This window comes from Antechinus flavipes, chromosome 3 (genome assembly GCF_016432865.1).
Source record: "Antechinus flavipes isolate AdamAnt ecotype Samford, QLD, Australia chromosome 3, AdamAnt_v2, whole genome shotgun sequence".
NCBI classification, from domain to species: Eukaryota; Metazoa; Chordata; class Mammalia; order Dasyuromorphia; family Dasyuridae; genus Antechinus; species Antechinus flavipes.
In genome coordinates this window covers 518,230,631-518,249,927 of record NC_067400.1, presented here as the reverse complement: position 1 = coordinate 518,249,927, position 19,297 = coordinate 518,230,631, and the positions used below count along the sequence as shown (strand labels likewise).

At 33.8% G+C, this 19,297-nt stretch overlaps 1 protein-coding gene across 2 annotated transcripts in view; it reads left to right on the top strand.

Moving 5' to 3' along the window:
- Positions 1 to 19,297, top strand: part of UVRAG (UV radiation resistance associated) — a 410,809-nt gene that overhangs the window by 199,091 nt on the left and 192,421 nt on the right. For both annotated transcript variants that reach the window (XM_051987076.1, XM_051987077.1), the window contains exon 12: positions 11,885 to 12,050. In XM_051987076.1, the coding sequence (XP_051843036.1) occupies positions 11,885 to 12,050 (166 nt within the window). The remainder of the gene's footprint in view (positions 1 to 11,884; positions 12,051 to 19,297) is intronic.

Genomic DNA, 19,297 nt, shown 5'->3' with positions numbered 1-19,297 from the left:
TCTCTCTGTCTTCTCTCTTTCTCTGTCTTCTCTCTCTCTCTCTGTCTTTCTCTCTCTGTCTCTCAACTTATACTACCTTCCTAAGGTTTTATTAGTGACTTAGTCATTAATAGTCATGTTGTATGGATTCCTTTCCAGCTGTCTACCAACATTTCTGATTTTTAGAAGTTTATTTGACTCTACTATCCTCTCAAACTGTTATCCTATATCACTCCTTTGTTTTGTAACCAAAGAGCTGTCAACACTCTTTGCCTTTGTCACTCATTTTTCAATCATTTGCTGTCTTTCTTACCATTTTATCATTCAGCTGAAGTCACTTCTTCCAAGTTACCAATCTCTTTTTAAAAAGTAGTTTTTTTGTTTCTAAGTAACTTATATTTCCTCTACCTCACCATTCCTTCCAGAGTTATCCCTTCTAACAAATAATAAAGAGAAGTAAATTAGTTCTGCAAAATTAATCAACATATCCAAAAGCCTGAATTCCATACTAATAATTATTCTTCTCTCCTGCCCCTCTCAGTTCTGTAAAGAAAAAGGGGAAAAGGTAACAACCCATTTTCTTACCTTTTAGGGGCTCAAATTTAATCATTATAACTTCATAGAATTTATATTTTATTGTTTTTTCTTTTTTGCACTTTTGTAGTTATTGTATATATATTATTTTCTTTATCTTGCTTCATTTTTAAAATTTTTCAATGCTATTTTATTTTCTAAATATATGTAAAGATAGTTTAATATTCATTTCAACATATTTCCATATTTGTCATGTTATTAAAAAAAAAAAAAAGACCAAAAGGGAAAAAACCATGAGAAAGAAAAAAACTAAACAAACAAAAAGGTAAAAATACTATGCTTCAATCCACATTCATTCTCCATAGTTCTCTCTCTGGATATGGATGATATTTTCCATCCCAAATCTATTTGAATTGCCTTAAATCACCCCATTGTTTAGACGAGCCAAGTCCACTACAGTTGATCATTATATAATCTTCTTGTTACTATGTACAATGATCTCCTGGTTCTCTCATTTCACTCAGCATCAATTCATGTAGGTCTCTCCAAGACTCTCTATAATCATCCTGCTGGTCGTTTTCTTACAGAACAATAATATTCCATAACATTCATATACCATAACTTATTCAGCCATTCTCCAACTTATGGGCATCCATTTTCCAGTTTCTTGCCAGTACAAAGAGGGCTGCCACAAACATTTTTGCACATGGGGGTTCCATTCCCTCCTTTAAGATCTCTTTGGGATGTGAGCCCAGTAGAAACACTATTGGATCAAAGGTTATGCACAGTTTGATTGCCCTTTGGTCATAGTTCTAAATTGTTCTCCAGAATGGTTAGATCAGTTCACACAATTCCACTAGTGTCACAGTTTTCCCCACATATCTTTCAGCATTTACCATTTTCTTTTCCTATTATCTTAGCCAATCTAAGAAGTTTGAAGTGGTACCTCAGAGTTGTCTTAATTTGCATTTCTCTATCAATAGTGATTTTGGAGCATTTTTTCATATCACTAGAAATACCTTTAATTTTGTCATCTGAAAATTGCTCATGTACTTTGACCATTTATCAATTGGTGAAGTAAATTGTATTCTTATAAATTCAAATCAGTTCTCTCTATATTTTAGAAACAAGGCCCTTATCAGAAACATGGATGTGAAAATTTATGCTTTATGCTTCCCTTCTTATCTTGGCTATATTGATTTTGTTTTTTCTAATATAATTAAAATTATCCATTTTGCATTTCACAATGTTCTCTAGTTCTTCTTTCTCTCTTCTCCAAGGATCTGACAAGTAGATTATCTCTTGTTCTTCTACTTTGATTATAGTATCACCCGTTATGTCTAAATCACAAATCCATTTTGACCGTATCTTCATATAGAGTATTAGGTATTGTTAGTGTCCAGTTCCTACCAAACTGTTTTTCCAGTTTTTCCAGCAATTCTTTTTTTTTTTTTTTTTTTTTTTTTTTAAAGTAATTTGGGTTAAGTACCTTGCCTAGGATCACACAGCTAGGAAATGTGTGAGGCTGAATTTGAACTCAGGTCCTCCTAACTTCAGGGCTGGTGCTCTATCCACTGTGCCATCTAGCTGCCTCATTTCCCAGCAATTCTTGTCAAATATTGAGTTTTTATTTAAGAATTTGGAGTCTTTGGGTTTATTAAATATTAAATCACTATAGTTATTGAATACTGTGTCTTATATACCCAACTTAGTCCACTGATGTACTGTTTTATTGCCTAGCTAGTACCAAATTGTTTTGATGACTGCCATATAGTTTTAGGTCTGCTACAGCTAGGCCACCTTCCTTGGCATTTTTTTTTCATTAATTCCCTTGATATTCTTAACCTTTTCTTTTCCCAGATGAATTGTTATTTTTTTCTAGCTCCCTAAAGTAATTTTTTGGCAATTTGATTGGTATGGCATTAGATTCTTTTAGGTAGACTTGTCATTTTTATAATATTAACTTGACATACTTATATATCTACCTATATCTACTTACTTCACTTTGAACCAATTCATGTAAGTCTTCCCAAGTTTCTTTGCATTCGTCATATTCATTTTTTTAAAAAATACCACAGTAATATCCATTATATACATGTACCATCATTTGTTTAGTTTTCTCCCAGTTGATGGGAATTTAATTTGTTCCAAGTTTTTTGAACTATAAAAAATGCTCCAAGTATTTCATTATAATGGGGGCTTTGTTTTTTTTTTTTTTTATCTCCTTGGTATTGTATATACCTAGCAGTTGTATCTCTAGGTCAAAGGTTGTAGTCATTTTAATTAGGTTCTTGATATAATTCCACATTATTTTCCATAATGGTTAAACCAATTAACAGTTCCATCAACAGTGTACCAATTTGCCCATTTTCCCACAACCACTTCAACACTGACTATTCTCATCATTTGTCATCTTTACAATTTCCTGAGTACAAGGTAAAATCTTAGAATTGTTTGTTTTTCTCTTTCTTATCGATTTGGAGCATTATTTCATGTGATTGTTAATAGTTTGTAATTCTTTTAAAAACTCTTCTTATTATTTATATTGGAGACATCAGTGATCTCTTAATTGCTAAATTTGATTGTTTTTTTCCTCTAGTCCCCATACTTCTTGACTTTTTGTAGCATATGATATATATTTACTACTATCCTTTCCTGAATATGCTTTCCTCTGTGGATTTTTATTATACTCATTTTCTCTTGGCTCTCTGACCTGACTGCTTTTTATTCTCCTTCTCTTTCCATTATCTATAGTGTGCCCTTAACTTTAGGCCTACTCCAGATTATTTCCCAGGTTTGTTCTTTCTACATTCTCTTTTAGTGACCTTATCAACTCTCATGGGTGTAACTATAATTTCTATGCATTTGATTCAACTTTAGTTTCTCTCTTCACTTTCATTCCTATGTCATCAACTGTCCTTTGGACTTTTTTGAACAGGATATCCCAAAGTCATCTCAAACTAAACAGTTCTGAAACTAAATTCTTTACCCTTTGCCCTAAATCATCATGTCTTTTGAGCTTTCTTATTTCTGTAAAGGGCACCACTAGGTAACCATCTAGGATCACAGTCTTACATATTCTTCTCATATTCGATCCATTTTTTTCTCCATAGCTAATTAGTTGCTAAATGTTTTTATGGCTCAGATTTCTTATATCCATCCCTTTAGATCCACTGACATAATAATCATCCTAGTTAAGACCTTTGCCACATATTATCTTGGCTATTACTGTATTCTTTTATTATCTTATTTTATTATCTATTTTTAGCTCAAGAAGCTTCATAACAAAGCAATTAGGGGCACATATACTAAGACATTTGGGATGGGTCAGTCCTTCATTCTAACTTAGACCATAAGATCTTAGATGTGATTAAACTGTTAAATATTGTGGACTGGGCTTCCCCAGTCATAAGCTTGGAACTGTCTGGTTTTCATAAACTGCCTCCAATCAAACATATTCTGCATCAATGTCCTTGATGGGTTATGAAAAAAGCACCAAATGTCTCTTTCTTTTGTTTGTATCTGCATATGGTGAATAAGATGTTTCTATAAATTTTGTCAAGGTCCTTGGGGCCATGGATTTAGTTAATAGTGAATTTTTCAAATAAGTAGTTGAGAAGAATAATTGGCCAGCAAATAAAATCTTGAACGTTTTCTTAGGAGTTTATTTAAGGAGTTTTTAGTGTCCTTCATTTTGGTGATGGAAGACAAAGCAAAAAGGACTTAATATTTTCTCAGTCAGAGCTTGGTCAGTAGAAAATATGATAAAAGCTAGAGTGGAACACTGGATATAACTACATAACAAAGTTATTCCTGGCCAGTCATCCCCAAGATAAAGTTTCAATCTGCCTTTCTAGCTTTATTATACATTACTCTCATCTCACACACTCCTTCTTTTTGTTTATTAATTGTAGTAAGTTTGTTTTTAATACACATTACTTTATGAATCATATTGAGAGAGAAAAATCAGAGCAAAAGAGAAGAACCATGGGAGAGATTAAAAAACAAACAGAGAAACGAAGTGAACCTAGCATATGTTGATTTACATTTAGTCTTCTTAGATTTTTTTCTGGATGCAGATGACATTTTCTGTCCATATTGAGATTCCTTCAGATCACTGAACTGTTGAGAAGAACCAAGCCTTTCATAGTTGATCATTTCGCATTCTTGCTGTTATTGTGGATGATATATTCTTGGTTCTGCTTCACATTCTAAATTTTTTAAAAATAAATTTAAATTTTTACTAAACTCTTCACTTCTAGTTGCCAAGCTTTTGCATTGTTCAGTGCCTTAATGCTCTCTTTGCTTTCCTCCACCTCCTAAAGTGAATGTATGCTAGTTTAAAGCTAATCTCAAGTTCTGTCTTTATGTGAGTCTTCTCCTGATCCTCCTACTTCCTCTTCTTTCCTTAAAATTAACTTGCACTAATTTTTATAGGTTTATAGTGTGGGTATGTATATATATATAAATCTTATTTTCCCCAATGTAAAGTTTCATTTGTATTGTTTTACCTTAAGTGCCTAGTACAGTGTCTGATATTTAATTCTGCTTGTTTGATTGGCGAATTCTCTAAAGCATTTAGTTGAGTTAATATTTAATTTAGTTACCCAGTTGTCTCATTTTCTTCTATCATCCTGTAAGCTTACTCAGAACAACTCTCTCTCTGCATTCCTTTGCTCTCCCTGTCTTTCCTTCCAGCTTATCTGAACCTCTTCCCTTCCCAAAAACCTAATACTATATCTTGTGGCACTTAATAAATGTTGAATGAATTAATTTTTTTCCTTTGTAAAGTGAATGAGTTGGGCTAAATGATTTCTAAGGTCTCTTCCAGCTTTTTATATATAATAAACTTTCTTCTCAGGAGCCCAGGTTTTTTTTTCCTTAAGTGTTGATTAATCAGACTGATCCTGATTTTGGGCAATCAGATTATTTACTAATTACTCAAGCTGTAAGTACCAAATTTCTATTCTGTAACTTGTGAAATATAAGCTTTCTGCTGATTTTTTTTCCCCTTAATATTCATTGGAGAGTATTTCCCATAAATCTGTGCTCAGTAATAAGTGGAAACCCTCAATTTAGATTTTTGGCTCTGAAAATTCAGTAGCAGACCTAAATGGAATGGTACTAAATAAATATTTCAAGTCATATTCTATAACTGTCATTCTTACTCTTGATGTCAGCCTTCTGCAAGAGCTTCCAATTTTCCAAACCTGTACATCTTGTTTCTGTTAAGTTAAAGTGGTGGTCTATCACTTCAATCTGCCCTGTGAAGTTTTTTGGTTCCTGTTTGGTTTTCCTTTGTAGTGTCTGTTTACCTAGCTTGGCACAAACTACTGGAGACCATAGTATCATAGTTATTACCTAATGAATATTTTTTAATATATTTCTTTCTAAAAGAATTAAGTCTAGCTCTTGTAGTATTTGCTAAAAATAATCATGTGAGTGGTGAAAAGATGAAATGTTCCAGTATGATTAAGAAATGTTATTCTCTCTTGTTCAAATTAGCTCCCTAGATGTATAAGATATAGTTTTAAAAACAAAAGCCTTTCTGAATTGAATTGAATTGAATTATATTTTTGAAACCAGTAATAGCTTGGTTGGTTTATACATGATTGATATCTTAATTACCCTTCTAGACCTTAAATGCCACCCCTTCTTTGTAGTTTTATAAACTCATTGATTTTAGGACTGAATGCATTTAGAAAAGTTTTAGAATAGTCCCTTCACTCTTTTTAGATGAGGAAACTGAAGCCCAGAGAAATAAGATATGTTTTGCCCAGAGTCATATACAAGTGAATAATTATCATAATAAAAACTTAGCACAAGACTCTAGGTCAAGACACTTCGAGCCTTCCCCCTTTCTATTCTCCCAACCTCATTTTCCTCATCTTTCTGTCATTGGTGATCTCCTAATACTGTGTTCATCTTAATTATTTTTCATGTTCTAATATATAGTTGAATAGTTTGTATGAATGCTCTATCCTCACTACTTGATGATAAATTCCTTGCAACATTGTTTTTGTTATCTTTGTATTTTACTTAATATGAATCATTGTAATGTACATCAGTACATTATAGTTAATTATCTTTGATACATCCTTCCTCCCCAGTTTCATTCTTTTCAATGACATACATCCATTTCTCGTTTTTATGGTGTTAACTTTGACTTTTCTGGGTACTCTCCAGTGTACTTCCTAAGAGACCAAATTAAGGGTACTAAGTGTGCTTTCCAAAGTGCTTAGTGGTAGGAAAAAAAAATGCTAGATCTGGAAGTCAAAAAGAGTTTCAATTGTAATTCTGCGTGATTATAGATAAGTTGCCAATCTTCCTTTGTGCCTCAGTTTCTATGAAATATATAAAATATGAATATTATACTAATTTACTGAGTTGTTCTGGGAGAAATACTTCTTAAATCCTGAAGCGCTATCAAAATGAGTGCTGTTTTTGGCATAATTTGCAGAAAAATATTAGAGAATCAATCTTTGATAATTAAACTTTAAACCAAATAGAAGCACACACATTCTAAAATGATAATCAAAGATTTAAGGAATTGATGGAAGAAAAATGATGGTTGAATCAGGTTCTTTTCTTTTTTTTTCATGCCACAGACTTAAGTTCATTTTTATTCACTTTTCCCTTCCCCCAGTATAACTATCTATAACCTTACTAGCCCCCTGGAGTAACATAAGGAAGACAAAATTCTTGCTCTGCTTTAGGTGTTAGGGACGTCATCAAATATTACTGGAAAAGCAGACCTCCAAGAACCTGAACTCACACTTTAGCAGGTAAGAAACCCTGTCAGACTTGGAAACTTGGAAGCCAGTCTCTTTTTGGAGTGAACAGGGGAAGTGGCTGGCAACAAAATATGCTGCCTGAGGCTCCTGGGCCAGACAGAGTTATACTTATCCTCTGGAGCTTGAGTTTTCCCATCAGAGACTATGGCAGACCTTCGGGTTGGGCTAATGAAGCAACCTTAATACAAGCAGCTTCCCTACTGGGAAGTGGTTTTCCTTTTGAGGCTGTGGAAGCCCCCTGGGCCCTGTAGGACTTCACCTATGGTCCCTTTAAAATACTTTTTAATATAAATCCACAGAACTGGAAACCTAACACCATTGTGTTTAATAGCAAGGCTGTAGCTGAAGCTCTGTTACAAACTGTATCTCTTAATAGCAAAAGATAGTTGGGTTTTTTGGTATTGCTTTGCTTTATTGTTTTTATAGTCAAAGGGAGGAATTTTGTGATAGGGATAGTGGTAAATGCATCTTTTTAGAATTTAGCTTTCCATTTTTGGAGACTTCTTTTATATGTATATTTGTATTTTTCAGTTTAAACAAAATCATTTTAATCATTAAAGGCTTTAAAGTGTCATCCTTGTACTTTAAGATGAATTCAGGTAATAATCTGATCCATAGCACACAGATGCAAGGTCTCGCTATTTGGTATCCCTTAGGGAATGAAAATAAATAAAATTAATTAAAAATAGCAGAGCTTTTGGCATTGCACATTTAACTTACATGAGAGACTAATTGAGAAGCCACCTACCACTGCCCTTTCCCCTCCCCAGCCCCCCTTAGCCTTCCTATCCCTTGAAGGTTTTTAAATTCTGCCTCTCAAATCATATCAGAAAGAAAATTAGGATCATAGGTTTTAGAGTTAGAAAACACCTTAAAGGTTATTTGTTCCTAAAACAGGAAAGACACTGAAGAGGTAGCCTGCATTTAAATGTTGCTTCTATTATTCACATGCTTTGTAGCCTTGAACAAAGGATGTAGCCTCTCTGAGCCCATTTCCTCATGTATAAAAATGACACATTTGGACTAGGTAGTTTATAAATTCCCTTTTGGCTTCAACATCTATATCATGAATGATCTTATTTTGCAGATGAGGAAATTTATTGACAGAGCTAAGATTTGAATCTAAGATTTTTGGCTCCAGATTTAGGGTTTCTTGCCCGGCACTGAATATTTCTTTCTAAATAAATTTCCTTAGGTAGGTCAGTTTCATCTCCATCTTAACTGTTATGGAACTGTGTAAAGATCATTTGAGTTCCAAAATAGAAATGAATGAAGTTTGTCTTAATGTAAGATTTATTTTGAAAGCATTATGCTTAGTCTTAGGGGAAAAACTATAATGTAAGAGACTCAACTTCTTGATTCTCATGGGATGTAATGGTAAGAGCTGACCCTTTTATGACATTTAAAGGTGACCTATGTACTTTTCTTAAAATTAACACTCTCTAGAAGCTTCAAGATACTAAATGATTTATCCATCTATTAGGAGTAGGATTCATCATTCTCTAGCATTTCCACTTGCTGCCTGTGAATGTTATCCGAGTTCCCAATTTGAATATTGCCTGTTTTCTACTTTGATATTCTGTGGGCTAATCAGAGATATTGCTACAACAACAATTAGGCTGGAAAACTTACTTGGAATAGCTTTTTATTTGTAGTTTACAAGCAACCTTCTTCCTCTCCTCTCCCCCCTGCCTTCTTGCCCTTTTCAGATGACTTACCGAAACTGGAGATGAGAAGTGATTTGCCCAAAAATACATAGTCTGTATCAGACTTGGTCTTTTAGCTCTTCCCACATGAAGAAGTGACCTTCTCCCTGCCAAGACAAAGCTTTCTACATACACAATTGGTCTCACTCCATCCCATTTTCTGCTGGCTGCTTCCCTACTGCCTACAAATATACCTGTGTCCCCCTTGTTTTCAAAAAAGGCTCACTTGATCCATCCATTCCTGCTGGCTATCATCCCATATTCCTCCTCCTTTTTGTGGTGAAATTCTATAACAGGTATCTCCACTTGCTTTTTCTTTCACTCTCTCTAGTCTAGTTTCTTTCCTCTTCAACCACAACTGCTCTTACTAATCACCTCTTCGTTGACATATCCAGTGGTCTTTTTTCAATCCTCACCCTTCTTGACTCCTTTTCAGCTCTTGATGGATATCTCACCTTCTTCTCTGGAATACTCTTCTTTCTGGGTTTCTGTGATCCTGTCCTCCAGTTTCTCCTTCTATTTATGTAACCTCTCCTTTTCTGCCTTTGCTGTAACCTCATCTCAGTCAATCCTGATAACTGCACTGTCCTAGTCTTCCTTCTCCTCTCTCTTCTGTTTCACTTGGTGATCTCATCAGCTTGTGGTTTCATTTATCTGTATAGGGAGGTGTGTCACCTCAGCCTTTCTCCTGATCCCCAGTCTCTTCTCTCCAACTACCTATTAAACTTCTCAAGCTGCATGGCCAATATACATTTTAAACTAGTATGTCCCAGACCAAACTCATTTTCTTTCCAAACTCCATCCTTCTCCAGACTTTCTTCCTCTGGTTGAGGGTATTACCAGCCTTCCAGTTAGGCAGCCTTGAAATCTAAGTGCCATCCTTACTTTATCATTGTGTTCCCCTTATATCACTCCTTATTTAAGAAATTCCATCGACTCCATGATCAAATATAAATCTTCTCTTTAACTTTTCATCACCTAGTTCCTTCTTACTTTTCTATCTTTTTACACCTTACTCCTTTCCCTATGTTCTACTAATCCACTTATTATTCCTTCAACAAGGCATTCCAGCTCCTAACTTCAAGTGTGGTCACTGTTTGTCCCCATTCCATGCAATTCTCTTCCTTCTCATCTCTACCTTCTTGTTTCCTTGGTTTCCTTAAAGACTAAGGTTTTTTTTTTTCTTTTATAAGAAAATTTTCCCATTCTTCTCTTATTTTAATACCTTCTCTCTGATACTACCACAATTTATTCTATCTGTATCTTATGTTTGTCTATGGTCTTCTTTATTAGACTGTGAGCTTCTAAAGATTAGAGGTTTTGTTTTTTCTTTTTCTTTGTATCATCAGTCCTTGGTAGGTCTTTAACAACTTCTAGTTGATTGACTCTCAATTTGAGTATCAGTTCCATTCTCTAGTGGTACTACTCATCACCAAAGGTGGCTGGTTATAGTAAGGTTTTTTTTCATAAGAAGTTACAATGCTAGAAGTAAAAGAACAGAATAAGAAAGAGGTGAATGGACGTGGTCATAAAATACATAAGGAGAGATTATCTCTTAATTTTTTATGCATTCTGTTTTGCTCATCTAGAATTTCTCATATAATGTACTGAAATCTTTTAAATAATTTAATTTAAAAAATCCATGGGGACACATTGAACAATTACTTTTTTCTTCTGTGGGAAAAGAAAAAAGCTTTTATATTGCATTACTTACTATCAGTTGAGTGCCTGAATGATCATTTGTCACTTTGTAGGCAGTGGCAGAAAACTGGATGGTGAGTTTAAAATGTAATTATCCATAGCTTCTTAAAAGTTAGATGTTTACATATATGTATAGGATAATATACATATATATATATATATATATATATATATCTTTCCACAAGTGCTTCTTTCTAAAATGCATGGATACAGACTATAATATCTATAACCTTTTACATATGATTTTTTAAAAAACTGAATTGCTACTTTGTGCTGGCCATCTCACCTTCAATTAATAACCATTTTTCTAGAATTATTTCTGCATCATTTTAATTAATGGCTTGAAATCAGTGGGCATGCAACTTTATAACCTGCTTCACAAGTTTGTGTTTTTAATCTCAAAATTAACCTTTTTTAGTCTACTGCTTAGAAAATTAATAATAGAAGAAATATATTTCTGTAGTGCTATATATTTTATTATTCCCACCTAATTATCATATTATCTAATAAAGTATGATGATTGTGGTCCCCCTTGTTATAGGCTGGGGAAGGACAGAAATTTGAATAGTCTTTGCTAACTAGGGATACCTTGCCTAGCCTCATTAATTGATTATAGGAAAATACAATATAGCCAAAATGTTGTGAAACGGAGATATGATGAAGGTGCTAGTGGTCACGGTAGTCCAGTTTTTTAGGGACAATATTTATGAGCATATAGTAAGGAGAATGGTGATAGGAAGCATCTGATTTTGGGATTTAATACTGATAAGACTTGAGGGCTAACTCAGTTTTCACTGACCATTTAATCAAATGATATTATATTGGAGTTTACAAACTGTTGAAAATGGAGCTTACTTTATAATGTCTCGACAGCATTCTTGTAAAAATATTAGTTGAGGCTATATTATGCAGGGTATACCTGTAACATGGGGCTACTGGAACATCTTATTACCTTGTTTATTAGGGATCAGCTTCTAAGGAATAGAGTAAAGCAAGAAGATTTTTAAAAACAGATTTACAGTTTTAAAAAATCATGTTTATACTTAATGTCTTGTTACTTACTAGTTTTTTTAAAAAATTATTTTCTTTTTGAAAACAACTCTAATGTTTGCTTAGATCATTTCTATGGGTAAATAAGGATATTTTGTGTCTTTACTTTTGAATTGGCAGCAAAAGATGATGGAAGCATTGCTGTTGCGCTTGGTTACACGGCACATTTGGTATCCATGATTTCCTTCTTTCTGCAAGTGCCCCTCAGATATCCCATAATTCACAAGGGATCCAGATCAACAATCAAAGACAATATCAATGACAAGTTGACTGAAAAAGAGAGAGAGTAAGTCCATTTATTTATTTATTTTGTATGCTTTTTGCTGCACATCTGATGAAAATCATTGATACTGTTACTGGCTATACCTACGTATTGGTTCTTTGTGAGTAATTCAAATAGCCTATTAGCGTTTTTAAAGTGTTTTCCTTATAATCTTTCCCCATAAATAGGAAATAAATGACTTCCCCCGAATAATAGAATTAAATAAGTGTCAGATTCAAACCCATATCTTGATTCCTAAACAAGTATTTCTTCCACTATACCAACATTGGCTCTCCTGATGTAATAGAGGGAAGGCTAGAATTTGAATTCATTTTTTCATACTCCAAGTTATTTTTGATATTCTTGTAGTTGGGAAATAAGAATTGAGGGACTTATTAGCCACCTTGTACTAAAAGATTTTTCTTAAGCATCCTCCATTTCAATATAGTCTGAAACTTTTGACTATTGGTAGTACTATATAGTAGTAATACAGTATTAGAGTCCTGAGTCCAAACTATCTTGGCTCTCACGTTTTTATGCTAATGTTTATTTTGCATTCCCCATCTGGCCTTTCTGAAATGCCAATCTGAAACATTACCCTGCCTGAAGGATGCTTTTCACATTCATCCACGGTCAAAGGAAACTCTATGGAATCTTTTAAACATTTTACTTTAAGGCTTATGACCATACCACCTGAAGGAATATCAGAATGGCATGAGAGCCTGGTTGCTAAAGATTCTTCCTTTCTCCTACTCCTGACAGTCATTTTTACCAAAATCTAAAGAATGGATGTTCCAAACATTTTGGGAAGAGGGCCAGGAATAATTTATTAAAATTTTGTTAATAGTCTTTAAATTGATAACAATTTTCTATATTGTGCTACTCAAATAGGCAATAATTAAATATGTTCAGTGTAAATTAATGAGAGAAGCAATAGAATAGGAGTCACTCCTTTGTTTTGGTTCCATAGTACTGTACATCACAGAAAGTCATAAACCTCTTACACATATTACCTTGGGATCCAAGAATTTTAATTTTTTTTAGTAATTCTGTTTCAGGATTAGTTTTCTTTGTAATCTTATATATTTTCTTACATTTAAAAACATTCTGAGAAACAGGTCCAGAGACCTCATCAGGATGCCATATAGGTTCATGACACAAAAAAGGTTAAAAATCTTTGAATTACAGTCATTCATCACATATTTATTTAGCTTCTCCTCTCGTAGATGAAAACTGGAAAGTATTTGCATGATCATCTAATCTGTGCATCTCATTTTATAGATAAAAGCACTACTTTAGATACTACATGATTATCTGGAGGACATAGAGAAGATTACTACAATAAATTAGTCTTAAACTGTCATCAAAACATTTAACACTTGATAGACAAAAGATTTATCATATATGTGAATAATAAAAAATTAGTAGTACAAATATAATACACAGTAGAAGGAGAGGTGCAAAAAAATACTAAGAGAAAGTTCATAAAGGGGAGACATCATCTCTGATTTGGGAGGTCATAAAAGAAATGGTCCTTGGGCCAGACCTTGAAGGATGTCAGAAATGTTGAAAATAAGATACTAGAAAAGATATTAACAGAATGGAGAATGTACAGGATGTGTTTGTTGTGTTGTACTTTATATAGTTAGCTTGCAAGTTATCTGTGAAGGAGAATGGTGTAAAGTAAGACTGAAGGCATATGTTGCAATTAAGAGTTTCCTTAGTTTCTCTGGCCCACAAATCTTAGAGAGAGTGTAATCCAGTCAAAAGATTTGCATTCAAAGTTCAGCTCTGCCACTTACTGTCTGTATGATGTTGGGCAGTAACAAAAACAATGAATGATATTTATATAGGGATTGAGGTTTATGAAATGTGTTTAGTCTGTGATTTGGGTATTTTCCTCATTATCCAAATGAAGAAATTGAGTTTCAGAGAGCTTTAGTAATTTACCCATGATTGTATAAGTAATGTCAGCAGTGAAAACTGAATCCACATCTTCTTTATTTCAAATCTAATCTTTCTGTTGCGCCAGGCTATCACTTTACTTTTGTGGAACTTAGTTTCTCTATATAGAAAATTATGTCATTGGACTGGATTGCTTCTGAGATTCTCCCAGTTCCAAATCTGTGATCCTCTTATCTCAGTCCTAGGAATAAGGAATATATGTGCTATCAGATCTTTCACTAACTATTGTAAAAATTAGTGGTTGAGGCTCTTCCAAAACAAAAGCATTGTGGATCGCTTTTCCCTATATTTAGGGTTAATAAAAATCAATACTTAAAAAAAGGCCATAACATTCTAGATTAGCAATAATGTATCTTCCTTCTGATATTTCTGATAGGGAAGCTGAATGAAGGCTTCATAAAGGAAATGAACTTTAAATGGACTCTTGAACAAACACAGATTTTCACCTTAGCTTTCAGACTGAGTTCTGCACACAGTGGCCCTCATTTAGAAATTCAGATGTAGTGAATTCTTGTCACCTTTAGCAGACAGTCTCGGGAGATGCAGTGCTGATTCTTTCAAAAGACCGGAACTCTGGTTTTTAAGAAATGTAGGGCATGTTTCCCAGTCTTGGTTCTTCAGTCATACATTCAACCAGGTCTCTTGAAGTCCAGCTACTTATAAAGTAAGCAGACAGCTCCAGTTCAGGTCTCCTTTATTGTTTCTTCATTGAGCTTAGAGAAATGACATCATTGCTACAACCTTTCAGAGGAGAACCTGAGGAAAGCTGCTATTCATTGTTGAGCCTAAGAATAAAATTCAAATTTGGGCAGTTGTGAGAATGTAAAGCTCTAAACAAAGGCTTGAGAGAGAAAATCTGATTGCATTATTGTTTAGTGTTCAGAAATACAGAAGAGCGGCAGTTACTTGACACAGTGGATAGAGCACCACCCCTGAAGTCAGAAGGACCTGAGTTCAAATCTTGCCTCAGACACTTAATACGTCCTGGCTGTGTGACCCTGGGCAAGTCATTTAACCACAATTGCTTCAGCCAAAAAAAAAAGAAAGAAAGAAAGAAAAAAGAAAAGAAATAAAGAAGAAAAAACTGGTGTTTTTCATAAACTTCTACCTTTCCAGAGATAATAAAATGAACGTGGGACCTTTGCGAATCCACACTGCTCTAGTAGGTAAATTGATAAAACTAAGATAGACTTGCAGCATCTTATGATATGTTGAGAGCAGCTACTGTTCTCAGCCTTTCAGACACTTAGTCTCCCAGATTTATGGGAAGAGAGAGTGTAAATAAATTGCCATCAATTCTTTAAAGAAAAGGTGAAATTGGGGAAGGGGGTAGAGGTAGGGAGGAGAAAAATCGGAACAGAAGTGAGTGCAAGGGATAATGCTATAAAAAATTACCCTGGCATGGGTTCTGTCAATAAAAAGTTAAAAAAAAATTCTTTTAAAAAAAAAGAAAGAAAGAAAAAGTGAAATTAAAGTCAGATTTGTCTCAACTTCTTTTGTGGATTCAATATGTTTGCTTAAAAGCACTTGACAGCATTTTCCTCACCAGACATATCCTCCCAATGTGGGGAAAGTGTTTCTTCACTAGATTCTCACGGTAATTCCCAAGCCGAAGCTTCACTCTAAAGGGAAATGTCATTTGTTACTTTTCTGAATCTCTTTATAAGAAGTCCATGTCCTGGAACATTTGACTCTCTTGTCCTAAAGAATCATCCCTTTCCTACCGATTGCTTTTATAAATGGGTTGATTTATTTAGACGGACCCTTTTGTTACTAAATGTTTTTCCAAAAGGCTACTCTATTCATTTCAATTTAACAAATATATATTTAGCACCAACTGAGTACAAAACTGTTTGATGTGGGAGGCAGGAGATACAAAAATATTATGAGATGATTCCTATGTTTAAGGGACATAATTTTATAGAGGCAAAGAGACATACTCAGGTAATTAAGTAAAATACAAATTAGATTACAAATGCAACAGAGAGGATCAGAGTGCTATGGAGGAGTAATAAATAATTTCTGGCTTGGAAAGATCACTAACTTCCTCAAGATGTAGCACCTGGATGGACCTTGAAAAAAGGGAAAGATTTCCACAAGGGGCCAGGGGAGAGCAATCTGTCAGCAGACATTTATTAAACATTATATATGAGGAACTGTGGCAGACACTTGGATTACAGACCCAGAGAAAGAACCAATCTCTGTTATCTGAAAACGTACATTCCAAAGGAGGAAACAATAAATGCTTATGAATATATACTGAATAAATTTAAAGAGCTTAAATACAGAGTAGTTAAATATAAAGAAAGAAGAGAAGCAAGAGAATTAGAAATTTTTTTATTTAGAACAGTAAGATTCTGTGAAACTGAGGTTAGGAGAGATGGGGAGAATGATCAAGACACAGACTTAAGAGATGGATTGCAATGTGAGAAAAAGAGAGAAGACTAATTCAGCTGGATTTCAGAATATAGGATGGGGAATAATATCAACAAAGGCTGGGAAAATAGGTTGAGCTTCAGTTGTGTAGGACTTTAAAAGCTAAATAGAAATTTATATTTTTCCTTGGAGGAAATTGAAAGGCACTGAATTTGATTGAATAGAGGAATGTAGTCAGACCTTCACTTAAAGAAAATCACTTTGGATACAAGTGTGGGTAAACAACTAGAATAGAGAAAGTCCACTGTGGGACAGCATAAACAAAATCACAAAGATAGGAGAGGATAGAATAAAATTGACAAATAGTTAATAATTCATTTTGAGTGGAATTTAGAGTGTCTTTGGATATTAGTGGGAGATAGAAAGATGGATTAGTAAGACCCTATTGCTAACAGTAGATCCAAGGAGGAAAAGTACTCGTAATACAGGAAGCAACTCTTTTCTGGCAAATAACTGGAAACTTAAGTGAGGGAGGGGCTGTTCATCATTTGAAAAAAGGTTGAGCAAATTTATAGTATGTGAATGTATCTAGTAGAATAGTATTATGCTATAAAAAGTGATAAGGTTCATAGAAACCTGAGAAGATTTATATGAATTAATGCAGAGTGAAGTGAGAACTAGGAAAACAGTTTATCCAAGGACAACTTGATGAATCCATTGACCAACAATTATTCCAGAAGACTGATAAAGAAGTATGGAACTATGTTTCTCTTTTCTCTTTTAACTCTCCAACAGAGAGGTAAATGGATTCAAATTTCAGAATGAGTTATACGTTTTTGGACATGGACAATATGGGGTTATATTTTGTTTTACTATGCATATTTGTCACATGGTTTTCCTTTTCTTTTCCTTTAAATTGGGGCGGGGGGAGGAATAAATGCTTGTTAATTGAAAAATGTAATAAAAATGAAAGGGTGATTTTTTTAAAGTGAAAGATGATCCACTTTTGCATAGTGATTGATGATGTTTGAATTTGCAGAAATATTGATAGTGATACTTTTTATATTGTTTGGGGTGTGTGTGTGTGTGTGTGTGTGTGTGTGTGTGTGTGTGTGTGTGTGTGTGTTATATATATATGTATATTATATATATATATATATATGTATATATATTTGATTATAAGGAGAATAAGTTTCACATTCTTGCCTATAACTTGTATTTTGGACTGTACTACACAAAGCAACTAGCTTGCTGAAGATCAAAATAACCAACGCTTTACAGTTAATAAAGTGCTTTCCTTAATATCCCTATGAATTAGGTATTAGAGGCAGTATTATTATTTTCTTTTTTGAGATGAGGAAACTGAAAATTAAAGATGTGAAAAGACTTTTCCTAAAGTCACCCAAGTAGTTAATTGCAGTATTGGAGACTTGAATTTTTATATCTTAAATTTAAGCATTGGGCTTTGTCTTCAGTACCAACTGTTCAGAATCACATATGGCAATGATATCAGGCCAAAATCACAATCATATCATCAACATCATTCCCAGGAGAGTGATGATGAAATATCTCAATTATACTACAACTTGTACAGCAATTAAATATCCTTTTATGTAAAAGAAAGCTACAAAACACAGGACCAATTTAAATTATCATCACAATAATAAGATAAAGGAAAATAGCCCTGAAAGCCTCAGAATTCTGATCAATGCAGTTAACAATATTAAATCTAGAGATTTGAAAAAAAAAATACTTCCCTTATTGAGGAGGTCAGGGATGAAGCAGTCAGATTTTGTCAAGATATGATGAGTGTGTTGCTTTATATTCTTTAACTTTACTTCTTGATTAAAAGTAAAGAATCAAAAGTTGGAAGTTATTGGGACCAGCTGTTCTTTGGAAATGACTGATTATGATTCTTTCCCCAAAAGATTAATAAAATATTAAAAATAGAATATGAGCATATACACGGATATCAAAGCATTGGATTAATTAGGTAGCCCTTTCCTTCTCCTAATAAACATATAGATTGGGAATATTCTTCTGTTATCCTGAGTATAAAAAAACTAACCAGAGGAATTATGGATATGCTCATTTCACTTAATCTCAGGTTCTCCATCCATTAAAATGGCAGTAATCCTTCCTGCCTCAATTACCTGTCTCATGTGGCTTCTACAATTGTCTAATACTGATTGGGGTGAAGAGGAATATAGTAAAACAAAACTGTGCAGAAAAAACACTAGGGTTTTGTTCAATAGGAATCAACATAGTATTTTGTTAGGGAAGAGTTAATTAAGTCTTAGACAAGATTAATCGAAGTACGATGTACAAAATCTCTGATAGTGGTAGTCCTGTTGAACTCTAGAATATTGTGCCCAATTCTAGGCACAATTTAGAACAGACATCGACAAAATAGATCAAATCCAAAGAAAGGTCACAATGATAAAGAGGACTGATAATCATGTTATACAAAGTTATTTCCAAGGTTCGTGAATTTTTTTTTTACATTTTTGTAATTATTACAATATAATTGGTTTCCTTTGTAATCCTACATATCTTTTATACATTTAAAATTAATAGTCTGTAAAGGGATTCATCAGAATAGGGAATCTCAAAGCTTCACTAGATTGCCAAGGGGTCCATGACAACACGAAAAAAGTGTATAATTCCTATTAGAACAAGGATGAGTGAAGAAATTGAGAGTATTTAATATGGTTAGATATTATCAAAGAGTGATGTTCTACTTCTGACTTCCATGGCAGATGATTGATTGCAGGATAAACAGGAGAGGAAAGGATTTGAGCAGAATAGAAAGGACAATTGTGTTGGGTATTTGAAGGAGATGTTGAAGAAGAGGTTAGAAATCAAATTTGAGGAGAGGAAATTTGACCAAATTTGGAGGAGAAAAAGTCTAGCTGTTGGTCTAAATTCTA